At 48.4% G+C, this 20900-nt stretch overlaps 1 protein-coding gene across 1 annotated transcript in view; it reads right to left on the reverse strand.

Moving 5' to 3' along the window:
• The window catches only part of CENPE (centromere protein E), a 466760-nt gene that overhangs the window by 193118 nt on the left and 252742 nt on the right, over positions 1–20900 (reverse strand). The window contains 2 exon segments of the mRNA XM_030192156.1: positions 6094–6219; positions 18649–18786. Of these exon segments, the coding sequence (XP_030048016.1) occupies positions 6094–6219; positions 18649–18786 (264 nt within the window).

Consider the following 20900-nt stretch of genomic DNA (forward strand, 5'->3'; position numbering starts at 1 on the left):
TTCTTAGACCACTAATTTAGAGGGGGAGGTCAATAAAGTTGAGGAGAACATATACCATATTAATTCATAATAGGCAATAAGGCCTGGACCCAAACCACGGGCTATTTTACAATTACTTTGCTCAACACTAGTCCCAAAAGTCATTTGGTAATTTTCTTTAAAGCAATAAAATTTTTCAGCTGATCCGGTTCATAGAAAACATATTTGTTACCCACATCTCTTATACATTTGCACGGGTATGCCAGTAAAAAACTGGCCCCCAGTGCTTTAGTATCCTCTCTTAATGCAAGAAACTTTCTCCGTTTTTCCTGAGTTGCTCTTGTAACATCCGGGTAGATCCAGATTCGCGCACCCAAGAATTCTTTTAAAGCATTTTTAAAATATAACTTCATTATTGAGTTCAAGTCTTGCTCGAAGACTAGAGAAACCAACAACGTAGAGCGAGTGTGAATTTCAGTTAAGGATTGCTCCAGGAATGCAGTCAAATTTTGTAATCCGGAAGCTTGTTGCATTTGATTCTCTGGTTTTCTCTTTTCCTCCTCTTTCCTTTTCTGCGGTATTGGGAGGTAGTAGATTTTGTTTATCGGGGGAATATGGTCAGAGGAGTAATTGAGAATATCAGACAAATATTTTTTAAACAATTCAAGAGCACTCAGTTCTACCATTTTTGGAAAATTCAATATTCGCAAATTGAGCCGCCTGTTAAAATTTTCAATCTGATCGATTTTGTTATGAATAATAACTTTATCCTTAATCAGGCACTCAGTTGTGTTTTTTAATGAACTTAGTTCTTGTTGGAAAAGTATTTTCTGGCTATCAGTATCTTGCTTGATTTTTTCTACAGAGTCAGACAAAAGATCAACTTTAGTCACCAAAGAAGCAGTGTCCAAAGCAGCTTTTGTAATTGTATTTGATACATTTTAAGGATAATTTTGTTTTTATTTTATACTATGTGTGACAAAACATTGGGTTTTAAGCCTGTAAAACTGTATTGGTTATTTCTTGAAGTGTATTTCTCCTATTGGCCAGCAGGTGGTGTTTCTTTGCTTTAAAGCTGTTACAGAGAAATGAATGTTTTTTCTTTAGTCTAACACAAACTTGTTGTTCTAGGCTCAATTCCTCAAGGATGTACTGGCTTTCCCCCCCAGTCTTAGCCAGGGAGAAAAGAAAGAAAAATCTCTGCTGTGGCCCTGTGAACAGTTATATTTGATAACCTGTGAGCAGCTATATGTGTCCTCAACTCCCCAGGTACTATTTAGATAGCAAATAAATGTTTAGATAGTTTTATAAGTAACCCTAATTCAGTTACCTGTTATTTGTTTGCTGATTGCACCTTTTCTGTTCAATGTTCTAATTTTTCATGACAAACATTTTTAGTTTATTGCCTCTGCTTGTCTGGATTGACTAAGAATCCTTGTGGTTTGTGTGTGTTGAGTCTGTAGGTTCTTTCTAGGAACTGTGGGACCACTGGGAGTGTGGCCCCAGTAACCTAGAAATCAGTGGGGATAATTTTAGAGTGGGAGACTTGCCCAGAGGTGGTTGGGACAGTCGGTCGGAGGATGGTGTTAGTGTAGAGCACAAGTGGCAGGTGCAGGCGGGGGATAGACCCTACAAGTGGCTGCAGGAGTAGCCCCAGGCGGGTGGCTAAACATTTCGTGACAGACCCTTGTCGTCCTTTTTTTGTGACAGCGTGGTGGGACTGTCAGACTCAGTACGTGAAGTGAAGGTCACCATCCACTGAGTGGTTAAGATATTTTTTCTTTAATCTGTAATCACCAGACACAGAGCACAGTGAACGAGTGCAGCAGTAACAGGGTACTTTCCCGATTCAGGTTTTTTTTTGGGTAGTGTTAGGAGATTAACAGCATGCTGATGGCGGCTGGTAGCAACCTCAGACACTGGATATGCCTGACCTAACACAAGAGCAACTGGATAACTTCAATAAGGAGGAGCTGCAGGACCGGCCAGTGCAGAGTTCTCCTGGGGTGAGAGCAGACCCCTTGTGGGCAGAGGCCCATGAGTTGGCAGGGCTGGGTGCCACAGCAGCTGAAATTCAACAGATCTTCATGCTCGAGTGACTGCGGCAAGACCAGCTCAGGCATGAGGAATGAAATTCCAGCTGGAAATGGCCCGTATCCAAAGGTACAGCACAACCCCTGCGCCAAAGGCCAGAAGTAGGATCCAAAGCACGGATCGGGCCAAACTCGTTTACATTGTTTGATGATACCAGAGGTGACACTGATGGATATCTAACTGCCTTTGAAAAGGTTTGCTGTGTCAATGAGATTTCCAAGAAAGACTGGATGTGCTATTTTGGAGGAAACCTCACTGGTAGAGCACTTGAGGCATTCCAAGGACTGTCCATGGAGACATGCTCCCAGTTTGAGGAGGTGCGCAAAGCTTTGTTGAACCATTAGGCCATTACTCCTGAGACTCACAGACTAAAGTTCCGGACATTGCAAAAGGGGGCAAATAATATTCACAGAGAGTTTGTGATCCAGCTAACATACCAGTATCAGTGGTGGTTCAGTGGAGCTGAAGTTGAAACCCTGTTGGACTGCCAAAACCTGATGGTCCTGGAGCAGTTGCTTCAGCGTTGTCATCCAGAGGTGAGGGAACATGTTCAACATCACCAGTCCCATACTCCAGAAAAGGTGGCCGAGTTGGCTGACATCTTTATGGCTAACCGTCCCTGGTTGGCAAAGAGAAGCCATCCTTATCCACAGCAGTCGGGATCTAAGGGCAGCCAGGGCCCTAAGCCAAATATCTCAGCAACCTCAGAGACCGTCAGCAAACCCTCCAGTCTTCCCCAAAAGCCTAAAGACTTCAGGCATGAATGTCCTTGTTACCAGCGTGGGCGTACAGGACATTTCAAAGTGGATTGCCCTGATAATCCCAAATCTGCGCTAGAGAGCATTTCAGTTCCTGCATCAAAGCGAGTGGCTTTTGTGGGTGGCTCCAGTCCAACAAAAGAGGCCCACGCAGTTGCTACAGCACAGAAAGTTACTGGTCATTCATCAAGCAAGGAAGCAGATGGGTTTCCCCAACACTACAGCACCCCAGTAACTGTGAAACAAACCCAGGTAGCTGGGCTTGTGGACACTGGCTCTAGCATGACTTAGACTACACCAATTGCTCGAGTATTCCTGGACTAGGGTACCAAGCCTGGATACAGAGAATTAGGCATAATGAAAAACATGCCGGTACCAAAGCTGTGTGGGGCCGACATGGGTTCAATGAGCATTACCCTTGATAGTGGAGTCAGCATTTCTGCAATGGTGACCCGTAGTCAGGCCCAGGCGGCCCAACAAGCAGAAGCAGCAGAGATCACCTCTCCAATTCCAGATCCTGCGAAGTCCTAGTGGAACCAGCTGACCAAGCAGCAGGAAGAGGCGCTCCAGTGCTTCCAGCAGCACCAGTTCCAGAGGTGACCTGGGCTGTGAGTATGGAACAGCCTGACTTAACTGACAAACCTATTGATCAGACTGTTGATCCTGATTTTTCAGAGACACACCAGCAGATATGGATACTGATATAGGACAGAGACATGCTTTTCAGGAAGCACAGTGCTCTGACCCTGACCTGGAAGCCCTGAGACAGAGGACTGGTCAACCAAACAAGTGAGACTTGTAAAGATTGTATCATATCGAAAGAGGGCTTGTTGTACAGAGAGACTGATCCTGTTGATCCTAATAGGCCCTGGAGAGCAGGCAAGCAGCTTATACTGCCCAGGATAAACAGAGAACAACTGTTGAACTTGTGATGCATGCCAATGAGTGGGTAAGACTCAAGATCATCCTCTAGTTCCCCTGAAACTTTTACCCATTATCAATGAGACCTTTGAGAGAATAGCTGTGGATATAGTGGGGCCTCTAGCTGTTCATAGCCAGACTGGAAAAGATATATATTGGCAGTGATGGATTTTGCTACCAGCAGTGGTGTAGCCAGAAGACAATTTTTGAGTGGGCCAACAGGTTGGATGGGTGGGAACTAGAAAAAAACCCCTGCCACCTCATGCACACATGCCCCGTCCCCACCCCTGCCCCACTCCCAATAATTCCAATGAGGGTACCAGTGCAGGCTTCAGTGGCTGTAGACCATATTGACGGTTAGGAAAAGTTCATGAGGCTGCACTCTTCATCCCCCATTGAGCCACAGTCCCCCAACACACATATGTTTCCCCTAAATAATTTGCATCCATAGAAACCCCTGGCCCTTCTCCAGGAGCGGATGCAGGGCAGATCTAGAACATTTCCCCATAAAACTCACCATACAAAAATGTTTGTTTCTAGTATTATCTCAATAACAGGCATATTTTAAAGTAATACAAAAATCTATCAAACAAAAGGTCACTCAGAACCTAGCGCAAATCTACCATACCAACACTAACATCCAAAACAATGATCCTACCTGATACTTTAGGGTCCTAAATATTACAGTGGGGTCATAAAATATCAATACATCTATCAAGACACCTGAACAAACCAAATCACTAGAGAATACTACATAGAAAATTCATGCTAACAGAATACCACAGTCACACACACAACACAAATGCCAAATACAGAATAAGTGGCCATAAATATAAATCCAATCAAAACCCTGAGAAGACAGACCTTGCATGTAATACAACACCAGAGAAATAGAAAGCTGCACTTCTTCCTACACTGTGAAAATATAAAGATAGCACATGCCAGGGATGGTGTTGGGGGGTAAAACTAGAGCAACTGCCCTTGGCTCCCTGGCCAGAGACAGCTAACACTGCTAGAAGCTGAAGAAGATGCAGCCTGGTAGTAAGCTTTGGGGTCCCCTCCCAAATTTCTGCCCTAGGCCCCAGCCATGTCTAACAACAGGCTCTGGCAGGATGCCCCTTTCAAATCCGACATATTCTAATTATAAAATAGAAAAATAAAATTATTTTTTTACCTTATGTTGTCTAGTCATTTTATTTTTCAATCATTTGTCCCAAGCTCTAGTTTCTGCTTCGCTGTCTTCTCTTAACACGCTGACCAAGATATCCAGTCAATTAGACTTCTCTCTCCATGTCCACTATCCATCTTCTTCCATCTGTGTCCAGCTTCTCCCTTCTCTTCCTCCCCCATGCCAACGTATCTCCCTTCTCTCCAACCCATCCAGCTTCTCTCCCTCTCACTCCCCCCCCCCATCAGGCTTGCTTGTCTGCCCATCCCCCCTTCCTGCTGTGGATTCAGTATTTAAGCCCCACTTCGTTCATCCCCTTGGTCTGGCATTTCTTTCTTTTCCCTTCCCTCTCTCCTCCTGCATGCCCAGCACTTCTACCCCCTTCCCTGCAGCCCTCCTCCTCCCATGTCCAGTACACCTCCCCCTTCCCTACAGCTCTCCTCCTCCCACATGTCCAGCATACCTCTCCCTTCCCTGCAGCCCCCTCCTCCCACACAAGTCCAGCACACCTCTCCCTTCCTTGCATCCCCTCATCTTCCACACACGTCCAGCACACCTCTCCCTTCTCTGTATCCCCTCATCTTCCACAAGCCCAGCACACCTCACTCTTCCCTGCAGCCCCCCCACAACAAAACCAGCACACCTTTCTTCCATGCAGCCCCCTCCTCCCACAAGTCCAGCACACACCTCTGCCTTCCCTGCAGCTCCCCTCCCCCCATAACATGTCCTGCACACCTCTCCCTTCCCTGAGTCCAGCCACCCAACCACAATTGAGCACCCTTCACTAGCCTCCCCGCCACATGTCCAGGATCACTGCGCTTTGGTTTCCTTCTCCTTCCCCCGTCGCTGCTGCAGTGCACTGCTAGCAGCTTATACTTTTGGGACGCATAGCAGTGATTCACAGAAGCATTCCAGATCCTTCCCTGTGCCACATCTGGCCTTATCTGACGTAACTTCCTGTTTAGGGAGGGCCAGACGCGGCAGCGAGAAGCATGGATCTGGAGTACCTCTGTGAATCGCTGCTGCCTTCAAGTACCACTTAAACTGAAACATTTGCACATAGTCTCAGAGAACCTGGAAGTTTATTCCACAACAAAGGCCCAGCTATTGATGTCTATAAGATTTTATCTCCGAACAATAATATTTTTTCCCCTCAAAGAACTGTAGTCTTACCTGACTGGCCTCAGAAAGCTTGGAATCAGTATAAGCGGCCTGTTCCGATTCAGAAAGCAGTTCATTCTTCTGTTGTGCGTTTACTTTCATTTTCAGATTTATAAGTTCTTCCTGGGACTCTATCAGCTGAAGGAGAAAGTTGTAATAAGCTCTCCAACATCTTCCAGGACCCATTAAATAGAATAAGTACTGAAAAGCTGTAATAAGCACAAGATGCTTCCGCCATATAATGCACATGCTGCTTTGCCAAACATTTAATTTCTTTAATTTCTAATTGAAGTATTCATTAAACAAAAACAAAATACTATTACTTATAAAGAATGTATGGTCAAATTAAGAAAATGTTTCTGGTCTGCTGGACAAAATTCATGAAAACATTAGGTTCCCCCCCCCCCCCCCCATCCCTTCATCTTTGAGCACTCTACCAGAACCCTTATCCACACTCTTATCACCTCTCGTCTTGATTATTGTAGCCTGCTTCTCATCGGCCTCCCTCTTAGCCATCTTTCTCCTCTTCAATCTGTCCAAAACTCTGCTGCGTGACTCATTTTCCGCCAAAGTCGCTATGCTCACATTAGCTCCCTCCTTAAGTCACTTCACTGGCTCCCTATCCGTTTCCGTATTCAGTTCAAGCTTCTCTTATTGACCTATAAGTGTATTCACTCTGCCGCTCCCCAGTACCTCTCCACTCTCGTCTCTCCCTACGCACCCCCTCGGGTACTCCATTCTGTAGATAAATCTCTCTTATCCGTCCCCTTCTCCTCTACTGCTAATTCTAGACTCCGTTCCTTTTGTCTTGCTGCACCTCACGCTTGGAATAGACTTCCCGAGCCTGTGCGTCTAGCCCCGTCTTTGGCTGTTTTTAAGTCCAAACTTAAAGCCCACCTCTTTACCACTGCTTTTGACTCCTAACCACTACTCACTTGCCCTGTCCTTTATCCTCACCTATTTATCCCCTTACCCTTAACTGTTCTGTCTGTTTACCTGTCTTATCTAGATTGTAAGCTCTTTGAGCAGGGACTGTCTTTTCTGTATATGGTGTACAGCGCTGTGTATGCCTTGTAGCGCTATAGAAATGATAAATAGTAGTAGTAGAATAGTTAAAGCAAGGAAGGGCAAATTACAGCCCCAGAGCCAAAGCTGGTCCATCTCTTAAATTTTGACCCATGCAGCACAAACTTCTCAATGACTTCCAATCCAATGACATGCACCTGGCACTTGCTCTCCTGATTTCATCACACAAAGCCTAGTCTTTTAGGGCACAATGTCATCAGCAGAGTGACTATGGAATCAGTGGTACACTCCTGCCTCACCTGTTTTCTTGGCAGCAGTGCAAAAAACTACATAAATGCTACAGCTGACTGCACATTCTTTCAAACATACAAAAACTACATTACCTTAAAGCTAATTGAAAACTGAGAAGAGATTGCTTGAATATCCAACAGGAAAAATTATATAAAAGTGGAGTTAGAAGGGCCTGCAACGTGATCCCAGCACTTTTGCACATTAGAGCCATCTAGCTAACTGCTGAAGGGTAACCAATATCAGGGGCTGATTCTCAGACTCTAATGCCGGTGCTAGAGGCGATTAGAATTGGAGTTAGGGTGTGCAGAATGTTCAGAAGGTACTAGCATGGGAAGATAACACCCGTGCCAAAGATGGCTGTGAATTACATGGAAATGTACACAAATGAGCTCATCTTGTATCCCGCCCCAATCCTCAAAGAACAGCGCAGAAGTAGCGGTACCGTTACTGAAGAAAACTTACTACCAGCTTGGGGATGGCAGTAAAGGTTTGAAAGAGGATTTCCGCTGAATCTCCCTCTGCTGGTTTGTCTTCTAAGCAGATGGAAGCCTGAGCTGCCTAAGTGCTTATAAGACAAGCCCACTGCAGAAGGGTCATATGGGGGGGGGGGGGGGGGGGGGCACAGCTAGCTTGAGTGATACCATCCCTGCTGTCACCGCCTCCAGCCTCTGGTTGTGACTGAGCATGCGCACAAGACCTGTGATTAATGCACAGCTATTGTTCGCATGCAGCAGGCACATTCCTCCCCCTTAACTTCCCAATGCTCAATGCTAACAGCGCACATACAATTTGCATGATATTAGTGTTGCACATTGGGAAGCTATTTTTCTGTCCTGTTCCCTACAGCTCCGGAGTTCTGAGAATCAGCCCATCAGAGTACAACCAGATCTTGTGTAAACAGAATAAGATGTCTCAGATGAGCCAAAAGTGGAATGTGAAACTATTCAAAAAGATGTTAGATTGGCCGCTTCAAACCTCTCACCAACATTTCTCCAAATTAATGGGGAACTTAAAAATGAAAAACTACAAATGCAGGTATGTGCAGCCTCTATAAAGGGTATGATACATACCTGTAGCAGTTGTTCTCCGAGGACAGCAGGCTGATTGTTCTCACGACTGGGTGACGTCCGCGGCAGCCCCCACCAACCGGAAATAAGCTTCGCGGGACGGTCGACACGCAGGGCACGCCCACCGCGCATGCGCGGCCGTCTTCCCGCCCGTGCGCGACCGCTCCCGCCAGTTGAATGACTAGCAAAAAATATGAAATACACAACTCCAAAGGGGAGGACGGAGGGAAGGTGAGAACAATCAGCCTGCTGTCCTCGGAGAACAACTGCTACAGGTATGTACAGTGGGGGAAATAAGTATTTGATCCCTTGCTGATTTTGTAAGTTTGCCCACTGACAAAGACATGAGCAGCCCATAATTGAAGGGTAGGTTATTGGTAACAGTGAGAGATAGCACATCACAAATTAAATCCGGAAAATCACATTGTGGAAAGTATATGAATTTATTTGCATTCTGCAGAGGGAAATAAGTATTTAATCCCTCTGGCAAACAAGACCTAATACTTGGTGGCAAAACTCTTGTTGGCAAGCACAGCGGTCAGACGTCTTCTGTAGTTGATGATGAGGTTTGCACACATGTCAGGAGGAATTTTGGTCCACTCCTCTTTGCAGATCATCTCTAAATCATTAAGAGTTCTGGGCTGTCGCTTGGCAACTCGCAGCTTCAGCTCCCTCCATAAGTTTTCAATGGGATTAAGGTCTGGTGACTGGCTAGGCCACTCCATGACCCTAATGTGCTTCTTCCTGAGCCACTCCTTTGTTGCCTTGGCTGTATGTTTTGGGTCATTGTCGTGCTGGAAGACCCAGCCACGACCCATTTTTAAGGCCCTGGCGGAGGGAAGGAGGTTGTCACTCAGAATTGTACGGTACATGGCCCCATCCATTCTCCCATTGATGCGGTGAAGTAGTCCTGTGCCCTTAGCAGAGAAACACCCCCAAAACATAACATTTCCACCTCCATGCTTGACAGTGGGGACGGTGTTCTTTGGGTCATAGGCAGCATTTCTCTTCCTCCAAACACGGCGAGTTGAGTTCATGCCAAAGAGCTCAATTTTTGTCTCATCTGACCACAGCACCTTCTCCCAATCACTCTCGGCATCATCCAGGTGTTCACTGGCAAACTTCAGACGGGCCGTCACATGTGCCTTCCGGAGCAGGGGGACCTTGCGGGCACTGCAGGATTGCAATCCGTTATGTCGTAATGTGTTACCAATGGTTTTCGTGGTGACAGTGGTCCCAGCTGCCTTGAGATCATTGACAAGTTCCCCCCTTGTAGTTGTAGGCTGATTTCTAACCTTCCTCATGATCAAGGATACCCCACGAGGTGAGATTTTGCGTGGAGCCCCAGATCTTTGTCGATTGACAGTCATTTTGTACTTCTTCCATTTTCTTACTATGGCACCAACAGTTGTCTCCTTCTCGCCCAGCGTCTTACTGATGGTTTTGTAGCCCATTCCAGCCTTGTGCAGGTGTATGATCTTGTCCCTGACATCCTTAGACAGCTCCTTGCTCTTGGCCATTTTGTAGAGGTTAGAGTCTGACTGATTCACTGAGTCTGTGGACAGGTGTCTTTCATACAGGTGACCATTGCCGACAGCTGTCTGTCATGCAGGTAACGAGTTGATTTGGAGCATCTACCTGGTCTGTAGGGGCCAGATCTCTTACTGGTTGGTGGGGGATCAAATACTTATTTCCCTCTGCAGAATGCAAATAAATTCATATACTTTCCACAATGTGATTTTCCGGATTTAATTTGTGATGTGCTATCTCTCACTGTTACCAATAACCTACCCTTCAATTATGGGCTGCTCATGTCTTTGTCAGTGGGCAAACTTACAAAATCAGCAAGGGATCAAATACTTATTTCCCCCACTGTATCATACCCTTTCTCCGAGGACAAGCAGGCTGCTTGTTCTCACGACTGGGGTATCCCTAGCTCTCAGGCTCACTCAAAACAAGAACCCAGGTCAATTGAACCTCGCAACGGCGAGGAAACAACAGAAATTGACCTACGAAGAACAACTAACTGAGAGTGCAGCCTGACCAGAATAAATTCGGGTCCTGGAGGGTGGAGTTGGATTTACACCCCAAACAGATTCTGCAGCACCGACTGCCCGAACCGACTGTCGCGTCGGGTATCCTGCTGGAGGCAGTAATGTGATGTGAATGTGTGGACAGATGACCACGTCGCAGCCTTGCAAATCTCTTCAATAGTGGCTGACTTCAAGTGGGCCACTGACGCTGCCATGGCTCTAACACTATGAGCCGTGACATGACCCTCAAGAGTCAGCCCAGCCTGGGCGTAAGTGAAGGAAATGCAATCTGCTAGCCAATTGGAGATGGTGCGTTTCCCGACAGCGACCCCTAGCCTGTTAGGGTCGAAAGAAACAAACAATTGGGCGGACTGTCTGTGGGGCTGTGTCCGCTCCAAGTAGAAGGCCAATGCTCTCTTGCAGTCCAATGTGTGCAACTGACGTTCAGCAGGGCGGGTATGCGGCCTGGGGAAGAATGTTGGCAAGACAATTGACTGGTTAAGATGGAACTCCGACACCACCTTCGGCAGGAACTTTGGGTGGGTGCGGAGCACTACTCTGTTGTGATGAAATTTGGTATATGGAGCATGAGCTACTAGGGCTTGAAGCTCACTGACCCTACGAACTGAAGTAACTGCCACCAAGAAAATGACCTTCCAGGTCAAGTACTTCAGATGGCAGGTATTCAGTGGCTCAAAAGGAGGTTTCATCAGCTGGGTGAGGACGACGTTGAGATCCCATGACACAACAGGAGGCTTGATAGGGGGCTTTGACAAAAGCAAGCCTCTCATGAATCGAACGACTAAAGGCTCTCCAGAGATGGCTTTTCCTTCCACACGATAATGGTAAGCACTAATCGCACTAAGGTGATTCCTTACTGAGTTGGTCTTGAGGCCAGACTCTGATAAGTGCAGAAGGTATTCAAGCAGGTTCTGTGCAGGGCAAGAACGAGGTTCTAGGGCCATGCTCTCACACCACACGACAAACCTCCTCCACTTGAAAAAGTAACTCTTTTTAGTGGAATCCTTCCTAGAGGCAAGCAAGACCCGGGAGACACCCTCAGACAGACCCAACGCAGTGAAGTCTACGCCCTCAACATCCAGGCCGTGAGAGCCAGAGACTGGAGGTTGGGGTGCAGCAACGCTCCGTCGTTCTGCGAAATGAGAGTCGGAAAACACTCCAATCTCCACGGTTCTTCGGAGGACAACTCCAGAAGAAGAGGGAACCAGATCTGACGGGGCCAAAAGGGCGCGATCAGAATCATGGTGCCGCGGTCTTGCTTGAGCTTCAGTAAGGTCTTCCCCACCAAAGGTATGGGAGGATAAGCATACAGGAGGCCGGTCCCCCAATGGAGGAGAAAGGCATCCGACGCTAGCCTGCCGTGTGCCTGAAGTCTGGAACAGAACAGAGGCAGCTTGTGGTTGGTCTGAGAGGCGAAAAGGTCCACCGAGGGGGTGCCCCACGCTCGGAAGATCTTGCGTACCACTCTGGCATGGAGCGACCACTCGTGCGGTTGCATGACTCTGCTCAGTCTGTCGGCCAGACTGTTGTTTACGCCTGCCAGGTACGTGGCTTGGAGGAGCATGCCGAACCGACACGCCCAACGCCACATCCCGACGGCCTCCTGGCACAGGGGGCGAGATCCGGTGCCCCCCTGCTTGTTGACGTAATACATTGCAACCTGATTGTCTGTCCGAATTTGGATAATTTGACAGGACAGCCGATCTCTGAAAGCCTTCAGTGCGTTCCAGATCGCTCGGAGCTCCAGGAGGTTGATCTGCAGATCCTTTTCCTGAAGGGACCACAGACCCTGAGTGTGGAGCCCATCGACATGGGCTCCCCACCCCAGGCGAGATGCATCCGTCGTCAGCACTTTCGTGGGCTGCGGAATTTGGAATGGACGTCCCAGGGTCAAATTGGTCCGGATGGTCCACCAGAGCAGTGAAGTGCGGCAACTGGTGGAGAGGCGGATGACATCTTCTAGATTCCCGGTGGCTTGAAACCACTGGGAAGCTAGGGTCCATTGAGCAGATCTCATGCGAAGACGAGCCATGGGAGTCACATGAACTGTGGAGGCCATATGACCCAGAAGTCTCAACATCTGCCGAGCTGTGATCTGCTGAGACGCTCTGGTCTGCGAAGCCAGGGCCAAGAGATTGGTAGCCCTCGCTTCGGGAAGGTAGGCCTGAGCCGTCTGGGTATTCAGCAGCGCTCCTATGAATTCCAGAGACTGAGTAGGCTGGAGATGGGACTTTGGGTAATTGATCACAAACCCCAGCAGCTCCAGAAGTTGAATAGTGCACTGCATGGACCGGAGGGCTCCTGCCTCCGAGGTGCTCTTGACCAGCCAATCGTCGAGATATGGGAACACGTGCACTCCCAGCTTGCGTAGATACGCCGCCACCACCACGAGGCACTTTGTAAACACTCGTGGGGCAGAGGCGAGCCCAAAGGGCAGCACACAATACTGAAAGTGCCGTGCGCCCAGGCGGAATCTGAGATACTGTCTGTGAGCTGGCAGTATCGGGATGTGAGTGTATGCGTCCTTTAAATCCAGGGAACATAGCCAATCGTTTTTCTGAATCATTGGCAGAAGGGTGCCCAAGGAAAGCATCCTGAACTTTTCTTTGACCAGGAATTTGTTCAGGCCTCTCAGGTCTAGGATGGGACGCATCCCCCCTGTTTTCTTTTCCACAAGGAAGTACCTGGAATAGAATCCCTGCCCTTCCTGCCCGGGTGGTACGGGCTCGACCGCATTGGCGCTGAGAAGGGCGGAGAGTTCCTCTGCAAGTACCTGCTTGTGAAGGGAGCTGAAAGACTGCGCTCCCGGAGGACAATTTGGAGGCAGGGAGGCCAAATTCAGGGCGTATCCGCACCGCACTATTTGGAGAACCCACTGGTCGGAGGTTATGAGAGGCCACCTTTGGTGAAAAAATTTTAACCTCCCTCCGACCGGCAGATCGTCCGGTACGGACACTTGTAGGGCGGCTATGTTCCCGTGGATCCAGTCAAAAGCCCGTCCCCGGCTTTTGCTGTGGAGGCGCAGGGGGCTGCTTAGGCGCACGCTGTTGACGAGAACGAGCGCGCTGGGGCTGTCCCTGTGCCTGGCGAGGCCTTCGGGCCGGCTGGTTGTACCTACGCTTTGCAAAAGAATAGGGTGCAGCCTGCCGTGCCCGGGAAAAACGCCCACCCGTGGGGGCGGGTGCTGAAGGCGCCCGGTGGGAGAGCTTGTCGAGAGCGATTTCCCGCTGATGCAGTTGGTCCACCATCTGCTCGACCTTCTCACCGAAAATGTTATCCCCCCGGCAAGGGACGTCAGCCAGTCTCTGCTGGGTGCGGTTGTCCAGGTCAGAGGCACGCAGCCATGAGAGCCTGCGCATCACTATACCTTGGGCCGCAGCACGAGATGCCACGTCACAGGTGTCAAAAATCCCCCTGGACAGGAACTTTCTGCACGCCTTCAGCTGCCTGACCACCTCCTGATAAGGCCTGGACTGCTCCGGCGGGAGCTTATCGACCAGGTCCGCCAGCTGTTGCACATTGGTCCGCATGTGGATGCTCATATAGAGCAGGTAAGATTGGATGCGGGTCACGAGCATGGAGGATTGGTAGGCCTTCCTCCCAAATGAGTCCAGAGTGCGAGACTCCCGCCCCGGGGGCGCCGAGGCGGTATCCCTCGAACTCCGTGCCCTCTTGAGAGCAGAATCCACGACCGCTGAGTCATGGGGCAACTGGGGCCGCATGAGCTCTGGGTCAGAGTGGATCCTGTACTGGGACTCTGCTTTCTTGGGAATGGTGGGATTAGTTAGTGGTCGCACCCAGTTCCGGAGCAGCGTCTCCTTCAGGACATTGTGCAGCGGTACCGTGGAGGACTCTCTAGGTGGTGATGGATAGTCGAGGACCTCGAGCATCTCGGCCCTCGGCTCTTCCACAGAGACCACGGGAAAGGGAATGCTTATAGACATATCCCGCACAAAGGAGGCAAAGGAGAGACTCTCAGGAGGTGAGAGCTTCCTCTCCGGTGACGGCGTGGGGTCCGAGGGAAGGCCCGTAGACTCCTCTGAGGAGAAATATCTCGGGTCCTCCTCTTCCCCCCACGAGTCCTCATCCTCGGTATCGGACATTAGCTCATGTAGCTGCGTCCGGTACCGGGCCCGGCTCGACGTCGAGGCACCGAGGTCTCGGTGTCGTCGAGCGGTGGACTCCCGCGCCGGCGGGGACGGAGCTCCCTCCATCGACGTCGACGGGGACTCCACCTGCGTGGCTGTCGAGACCGGCACCGCAAGCGGCGGCGGTGTCGACTGCCCCGGCGCCGGGCTAGAGCTCGCCGGCGCCACAGTCATCGGCGCCGAGGGCGCAAGCACCCCCGGCGCCGGCACAGCCTGGCGCATCAGCCCTTCCAGGATCCCCGGAAGGATGGCTCTGAGGCACTCGTCCAGGCCCGCTGCCGGGAAAGGCGGTGGGGCCGGTAAGGGTGTCGGTGCCGGAAGCTGCTGGGGGCCAGGAGACGGCACCGAGGTGCCGGAACCCCGACGCGTCGGTACCTCCACCACCGACGGAGATCTCTCCTCTCTGCGATGACGCTTCGGCGTCGACTCCTCTTCAGGGTGCACCGAGGGCTCCCGGTGACGGCGCTTCTTGTCTTTTTTCCGGTGCACGTCACCGGTGCCGGAGGGCATGGAGGAGGAGGAGGTCGATCCCCCTCGGTCTCGGGGTACCGGGTCCGACAGGGTTCGGTCCCGTGGCTCACGAGTTGAGGGAGTGACCGGGGCCGACTGCCCACGCGGTCTCTCTACCCCACTCTCGCCGGCGGACCGGCGGGCCGACGGGACCTGTTCTCCTGGGGTCGCTGCCATCGGTGCCGATGTCTCGGGCATCGATACCGGTACCGAAGAACCGGTCTTCGATACCGATGCCGTCGAGGTCGACGTCGAGGGGCCGGCGCAAGTTCCAAAAAGACGGTCCCGCAGAACTTGCCTCGCAACCTGAGTCCGTTTCCGGAGACCGAGACACAAAACGCACGACTTGAGATTGTGCTCCGGCCCGAGGCACTGGAGGCACCAAGCGTGGGTGTCGGTCTGCGAGATCGGCCGGCCGCAGCGACCACACTTTTTAAATCCACTCGGGACCTTCGAGGACATCGACGGAAAAATCGCGTCGGCGAAGTCAAAGTCGGCAATGGTGGCTAAAATCACACCACGAAAACTGAAACCGACCGAGCGGCCACTAGGCCGCAACGAGGCGTCCCCGCTAGAAAGCGAGGGAAAAGAAGGAGCGCGTGCTCCACACGCGCAAAATTCTTTTTTTTTTTTTTTTTTTTTTTTAATAAAAGAGAAAGAAGAAGAAGAAGAGGCCGAACAGGCCAAAAGCGACGATCCGCGTAAACGCGGTCGAAAAAATCCGGCGGCTGAAACGAGAGAGAGGGGAAAAACACAACTCTCTCAGTCGCGGAAAAAAAGTAACTGGCGGGAGCGGTCGCGCACGGGCGGGAAGACGGCCGCGCATGCGCGGTGGGCGTGCCCTGCGTGTCGACCGTCCCGCGAAGCTTATTTCCGGTTGGTGGGGGCTGCCGCGGACGTCACCCAGTCGTGAGAACAAGCAGCCTGCTTGTCCTCGGAGAATAAAAGATACAATTATGAGAGCTAAAATTGAGGCTCTGGAAAATGAAGCTAGATTTTCAGATCTCAGGGTTATTGATTTTCCTCAACACCCTTTAAGATCTGCTAGAACTTTTGTTAAATATATGACTGAGATTCTCAAGATGCCACCTGAAACACTTCCACCTATTGTAAAGGTTTTCTATCTTCCTGTTGCTAAGAAAAAAAGACTAATAGATGTGCTGGATATTTTAGAGACATCAGATACAGATTTGGCTACTTCAGTGGTTTCATTGGCCTTGAAATCTGATAGGGATTGGTCGCTACACCATTTTTTCAAACATAAGGATGATCTTTATTTGAACTGTAAAACAAGGATCTTTCCTGATATTATTAAGGAGACTTAGAAAAGACGTATTGCCGTTAGGAACTCATTTCTTTTTAAAATCTCCATGTATCACTCCATGGTGTGTCCTCACCTTGAATATTGTGTTCAGTTCTGGTTGGGGTATCTCAAAAAAAAGATATAGCAGAATTAGAAAAAGTCCAAAGAAGAGCGATCAAAATGATAAAGGGGATGAAATGCCTCTCATATGAGGAAAGGCTAAAGAGGTTAGGGCTCTTCAGCTTGGAAAAGAGATGGCTGAGGGGAAATAATTGAGGTCTACAAAATCCTAAGTGGTGTAGAATGAGAAGAAGTGAATCGATTGTTTACTCTTTCAAAAAGCACAAAGACTACGGAACACTCAAGTTACATGGAAATACTTTTAAAACAAATAGGAGGATAAAGTTTTTCGCTCAAATAGTTAAGCTCTGGAACTTGTTGCCGGAGGACGTAGTAACAGTGGTTACCATATCTGGGTTTAAAAGAGGTTTGGACAAGTTCCTGGAGGAAAAGTCCATAGTCTGTTATTGAGACAGATATGGGGAAGCCCCTTGAACTGGTAAGTATGCAATGTTGTTACTATTTGGGTTTCTCCCAGGTACCTGTGGGCTAGATGGACCATTGGTCTGACCCAGTATGGCTATTTTAATGTTCTTATGAAATATAAATCTACTAAATATATTTTCCAGCATTCACAACTTAATTCTTTTCTATCTGCTAACCACTGTATGTTGTCAGCAGTTTTTCTCTCTCTCAGTGTTTCTGGGAATGGGGTTCTTACATAGTTATTTGAGTGTGTGCCAGTTCTCAACCTGTCGCTATTTTCTTTCTAGATGGTTTGGCTCCTGAGTTTCTTGTTTATAACCTATATTGATTGCATACATAATTTTGAGGACTTTTATGAATTGATTTTCTTTTGAATTACTGGTATATGAATACTTTAATGTACTCTTTCTTGTTCAAGCACATTTCTGTACAAGCAGATGGCTTGATTATTTTCTGTTTTGAGATGATTTCTTAAAAATAGAAACTTTTTCCCCATTTACAGGGCAGACGTCAAAGAGCCATTTACAAAATCCTAGTCTGGAGATCACGTGATGCAGTGAGAGGAGACAGACGTGTTTTGCCTCCTGCTCGAGGGTCCTAACTCTCATCTTTTGACAACGCCATTAAAAATCCACATTTAACCTGCAGTTTGGCTCGGTAGTGCAGTGGTGGGTCTTATGGACAAATACCTTACGCCAAAGAATAGGATGGCCGCAAAATCAGCGAAAAAGGGGTCGGAACGCTCCAGAACGGCTGAAGAAAAAATGGCGGACCAAGGGCAGGCCCCGCAACTTACCTGCACGGAAGCAGCGATCACGGAACTTACCAAAGCGGTAGTGCTTGCCCTGGAACCGCGACTACAACAGTTGTCGGAGCAGTTGGCGGGGATTTCCCAAATAACGGCGGAATTAACCCGGAGAACCGGCGAATTGGAGTGCCGAGTGTCAGATATAGAGGATGGCGCTCAGGGGAATGGTGTAGAACTGACGCGCTTAAGAGAGCTGGTGGTGGACCAACAAAACAAGTTAGAGGATCTTGAAAACAGGTCCCACCGGGACAATCTTCGACTACTGGGCATTCCCGAAGCAGTGCCCGAAAGATCTTTGCGCCGGGTCTTGGAACGCTGGATGAGCCCGATGGTAGTGCGGGAAGAAGAACCAGACCCGGTGAAGCTTGAGCATGCACATCGGTTAGGAGCGGTCCGAACCGGAGAAGGGCGCCCGAGAATAGTGATTGTCAAGTTCCTCAACTCAGCCCAGAAAGATGGATTTCTTCAACATTACCGGCAACACAAGGAAGAGGTTACCTATGAGGGAGTGCAAGTGCGGGTGTATCAAGATTATTCTGCAGCGCTGGCGGCAAAGCGCCGCCAGTACTCTGAAGTTTGCTCTCGTTTGATCGAAAGGAAATACAAATTTCAAGTCCGCTATCCCGCAGTTCTGAAAGTGTGGCGTACAAAATCCTAGTCTGTTCTATAACATAACCCATGTCTTATACCTCAGAGCATGCAGCCCCCCCCCCCCCCCCAACATACACACTCGAGTCTGCTCCCTTGTTCTAAAGTTCAGTTTCCTTAGATCAAACAAATGCTGTTCTTTGAGCTGCAGTATACACTAACTTGCCTGCTGTTGTAGTTTAACAAGTTCCTGTTTCTGTTCTTCATGTTCCTCTTTCAGTTTTTCCACAGCAACTAATCTTTCTTCCAGTTCGTCATCCTCCAGGTCTTCGTTTGAAGATTGCAGCTGACTTGCCTCTGCAATCTGAGCAAGAAATAAAAAGGAACTGCAAGAATTGTACCACATTATGTTCCTAGCAGCTATGAGGCTCTTCTTTGTATCAGCCAATGCTGAAAGAAATTTAACTTGCATCAGACTTTCCCCAGGTAGCTGTATTATAATTTTCTGTGGGTGTTAAGGTAGTGCAGTGTTAATGGTGTGGACTTCACTGACCTAGATGGAAAAATTATGTTCTTACCTTATAATTTTCTTTCCTTTAATCATATCAGACCACTCCAAACCAGACCAATGGGTTATGTCCATCCACCAGCGGAAGGAGACAGAGAAAATAGTTCCAAGTACTTTGCCCTTAAAGGGTATTGTGCAGCCTGCAATCTTCAGTATTTCAAATAGCCAAGCAATGGTGCTCTCAATTGCAACTAAGAAAACAGGAAACATATCCCACCTTCAACCAAGAACACGCAGTCAGTAGATCTGCTGAAGGTCTTGCACAACCCATGGCTGCACACAACCCATCAAGGAACAAGGTGTGACAGTATGAGGTTTCTTGTCTGTCGTGCAGATGCCCTATGAAGCAGGAGGAGAGGCTCGTTGTTGAAACACAAGCAAGAGTCGTAAAGAGCTGGCACAGGCAAGTGGCGTGCACAGTAAAGGGAAATGCTGCTCAAAACAACACAGACAGAAAAGGAGCAAAAGGAAGCTCCAGAAGTAGTGACAAAACAAAAACCTAAGAGAAAAACAGAAACGGAGGGCATCTGGACTTGTCTGGTATGATTAAAAGAAATAAAGTTATCAGGTAAGAACGTAATTTTTCCTTGTCATCAATACCAGACCAGTCCAGACAATGGTTCAAAAGGACCAAAGGAAACAGTCACGAAAAAGTCAGGAACGACACCGCCTCAACCTAAGACATCTCAAGATCCCCGAAAGGAACAGGAAAATTCAGCAGGATAAGAAAATCAAAACTCAATAGCCAGAGCCAGCAATCGTGCCCGAGCAGGTTGTATCAGTCATCTGACCCCACAGCCTGAGAAAGAAGAACAGCATAAAGAAAGATGAAGCCCACGCTCCATGATCAAAGGGGTAAAAGGGGCAATCAGGGAAGACAAAGCCTTAGCGGAGAGATTAAATGAATTCTTTGCTTCGGTTTTCAAGAAAGATTTGGAAGAGATACAGGTGCCAGAAATGGTATGGAAAGCTGACGAGTTAGAGAAACTGAATGAAATCTGTATAAACCTGGAGGGTGCAATGACTCAAGCTGACAAACTGAAGAGTACCAAATTTCCTGGACCTGATGGTATTCATCCCAGAGTAACGATACAATTTAAAAATGAATTTGCAGAACTATTGTAATATGTAACTTATCTTTAAGATCGAGCATGGTACCGGAAGATTGGAGGGTGGCCAATTTAACACTGAGTTTTAAAAAAAGGATCCAAAGGAGATCCGGGAAATTATAGACCGGTGAGCCTGACGTTGGTGCCGGGCAAAATGGTAGAGACTACTAAAGAACAAAATTGCAGAGCATATTCAAAAGCATGGATTAATGAGACAAAGCCAACATGGATTTAGTGAAGGAAAATTTTGTCTCACCAATCTATTACATTTCTTTGAAGGGGTGAACAAACATGTGAATAAAGGTGAACCGGTCAATATTGTGTTCCTGGATTTTCAAAAGGCATTTGACAAAGTACTTCATGACAGACTCCAGAGGAAACCGGAGAGTCACAGGATAGGAGGTAGTGTCCTATTGTGGATTAAAAACTGGTTAAAACATAGAAAACAGAGCGTAGGGTTAGTATTCTCAATGGAGAAGGGTAGATAGTGGGGTTCCTCAGAGGTCTGTGCTGGGATCGCTGCTTTTTAACATTTATAAATGATCTAGAGATGGGAGTAACTAGCAAGTTAATTAAATCTGCTGACGACACAAAGTTATTCAAAGTTGTTAAATCGCAAGAGGATTGTGAAAAATTACAAGAGGACCTTACAAGATTGGGAGACTGATGGGAATAGCCTAGTGATTAGTGCAGTGGACTTTGATCCTGAGGAACTGACTTCAATTCCCACTGCAGCTCCTTGTGACTCTGGGCAAGTCACTTAACCCTCCATTGCCCCGGTACAAAAAATAAGTACCTGAA

This window comes from Microcaecilia unicolor, chromosome 2 (assembly GCF_901765095.1).
Source record: "Microcaecilia unicolor chromosome 2, aMicUni1.1, whole genome shotgun sequence".
Lineage (NCBI taxonomy): Eukaryota > Metazoa > Chordata > Amphibia > Gymnophiona > Siphonopidae > Microcaecilia > Microcaecilia unicolor.